We start from the raw sequence: 2,222 nt of genomic DNA on the forward strand, positions 1-2,222 counted from the left end.
TCATAATAATTTTATACTAAGTTCTTATTTTCGTGCTGCCGGCTTAATATCACCTCTCGGTCGAATATTATTTGTTATTTTGATATACAGCGTACCCTCGATTATACATTGCGTACATACATCATCCGAACTTTCTATCATCAGAATATTGTATAATTCTCTATTGTGTATTTCATATACATACATACGTATATATGTATATACCTATATACATGTTTAATACACGTAGTATTTATTTCCCCCTATCAAAATTGTCGACGACAACAACTGTCGAAATAAAATCTCGTCTGAACATTTCAGTACTGTATTTACATTCGAAACGTTTCAAACAATAATGACGTCAAGACGAAAACCCGTATATTTGACGATTGCCGAAAAATACGATATCCTTGAGATGAGAAAAGGATGTGAATCGCGACAATCCGCAATGGAAATTTACGGTATTGCTATCTCCACATTGCACAAAATATATCTAAAAAGCGAAGAGATTACACAGCAATACGCGATCATCATGGGTATCATACGGCGACGTTTGGATGTAGATAGAGCTATTCACCACTGGTACTTACGATGTAAGGAAAGAAAGGTAAAACTGACAGGAGCAGACATACAGAGAGAAGCTCTAGAAATTAATGATAAATTAAACGGACATCCTAGTTTTAAAGCCAGTGGCACTTGGTTGCGAGGCTTTAAAGAACGTTACTGTATTACTACTGAGGATATAAGGGAAAATTTTCAAGCCGCAACTCCATACACTGTAAGGAAAGCCTTTAAAGCTGATTTTAACAGATTACTGCAAGAAGGTGGTTTCACACTGAGAAACGTTTACAATGTCGTTTACACAACAGTAATGTGGAATGCAGTAGCAGAAAAAACTTGTATTTTGAACCGTGCGAAATCGACAGGAAGCATAAAAATGTGCGAAGGTTACGTTACTACACTTTTTTGTGCAAATGCAACCGGATGTCACAAGTTGCCAGTACTAATAATCGGCACCGTTCCGGAAACTCATAGTTTATACAAATTCAAAACAGAAGCCTTCACAACTATCTATAGATCAAACACCAGTGCCTGCATGGACAGTACCATTTTCAAACAATGGTACAAAGAGCATTTCTTGGAATCAATCAAAGGGAGACAACGGGAGAACGGGCGCGAAGACAAATATTTGTTGTTACTAGATAATACTACGTCGCTTCACGATATCAATGATATCAATAATATACATCCATTAGTGGAAGTTAAGTCTCCTCCACCTAACGTATCAGAACACAGTCAACCAATGAATTGTGGTATAATCACATGTTTCAAGCGAAAGTACCGAATAGAATTACTGAAAACAATAAGGCCATTATCTATCTACAATACGGAGGAAGGTGTAATAGACCTCCATAAAGAATTAAGCATATGGGATTGCTGCCGCATTGTACATCATGCTTGGTCACATGTCGACGATTCAATACTGATAAACTCGTGGGACAGCCTTTTGTTGCCTATGAACATGCGGTTTATGGAATATGTAGAAAAATGGGATGCTGATGTACGTAAAGCTGTTGAATTTCTGCATAGATTACCTGGATGCGAACAGTGCCAGAAATTCGATGTGTTGCGTTGGTTTCATAGTGATATCGGATCTGATATAGACAAGAAGGTATATACCGATGCAGTTGTTCGAGAATTTGAAAATATTCTGGGTCCAGCGAACAAAAATATCATCGATGATGAAGCTGGACCTTCTCGTGCGAAGATCTCAAAAAGGAGCTAACGTGGTTTGAAACACAAAATGAAAGTAACTCGGTGGAATTGCTTCTATTAAAACGGGTATATTAAAAAATGTGTTAAGAAATATAATATGATTTAGCGATAAGAAATTGTATGATTTGAACCCGTGATGAATTCATGATGATGAATTGAACCCGTATGATTTTATGTAGCGTTCAATTGTTTGCTTGTACAATTTGGTTTGAAGTACAGAAAAAGCTGTTGTTCTATAATTCAAACACATTTGTCATAATTAGTTCCAATAATCAAGATTCTACTATGTATGGAAGAAAAGGAAAGACGCGCAATGTTATTCTTGTATTTACGTTTTCTTTGAACTTTAAATTTTGAATTTGGCAAATTAGAGTTAAAGTAATTGTTAAATTAAATGTTTATTGGGAATATAGAGATGGATAGATGAATGTATTAAACAAGTATATTGTCGCACAAATAAACGATGA

At 35.7% G+C, this 2,222-nt stretch overlaps 1 protein-coding gene across 1 annotated transcript; it reads left to right on the forward strand.

The window, feature by feature from the left end:
• Positions 1-456: 456 nt before the first annotated feature.
• LOC138178952 (jerky protein homolog-like) lies at positions 457-1,869 on the forward strand. Its single transcript, XM_069111337.1, has one exon. It carries the CDS (start codon positions 512-514, stop codon positions 1,763-1,765), a length of 1,254 nt encoding a protein of 417 aa, XP_068967438.1. The 5' UTR covers positions 457-511; the 3' UTR covers positions 1,766-1,869.
• Positions 1,870-2,222: the final 353 nt, after the last annotated feature.

The sequence above is a fragment of the Bombus flavifrons genome, chromosome 4, assembly GCF_040668555.2.
Source record: "Bombus flavifrons isolate JBK064 chromosome 4, iyBomFlav1_principal, whole genome shotgun sequence".
NCBI classification, from domain to species: domain Eukaryota; kingdom Metazoa; phylum Arthropoda; class Insecta; order Hymenoptera; family Apidae; genus Bombus; species Bombus flavifrons.

Bases quoted from the DNA above. Each gene is read 5' to 3' on its own strand.
- LOC138178952 (XM_069111337.1), top strand. From the start codon at position 512: ATGGGTATCATACGGCGACGTTTGGATGTAGATAGAGCTATTCACCAC.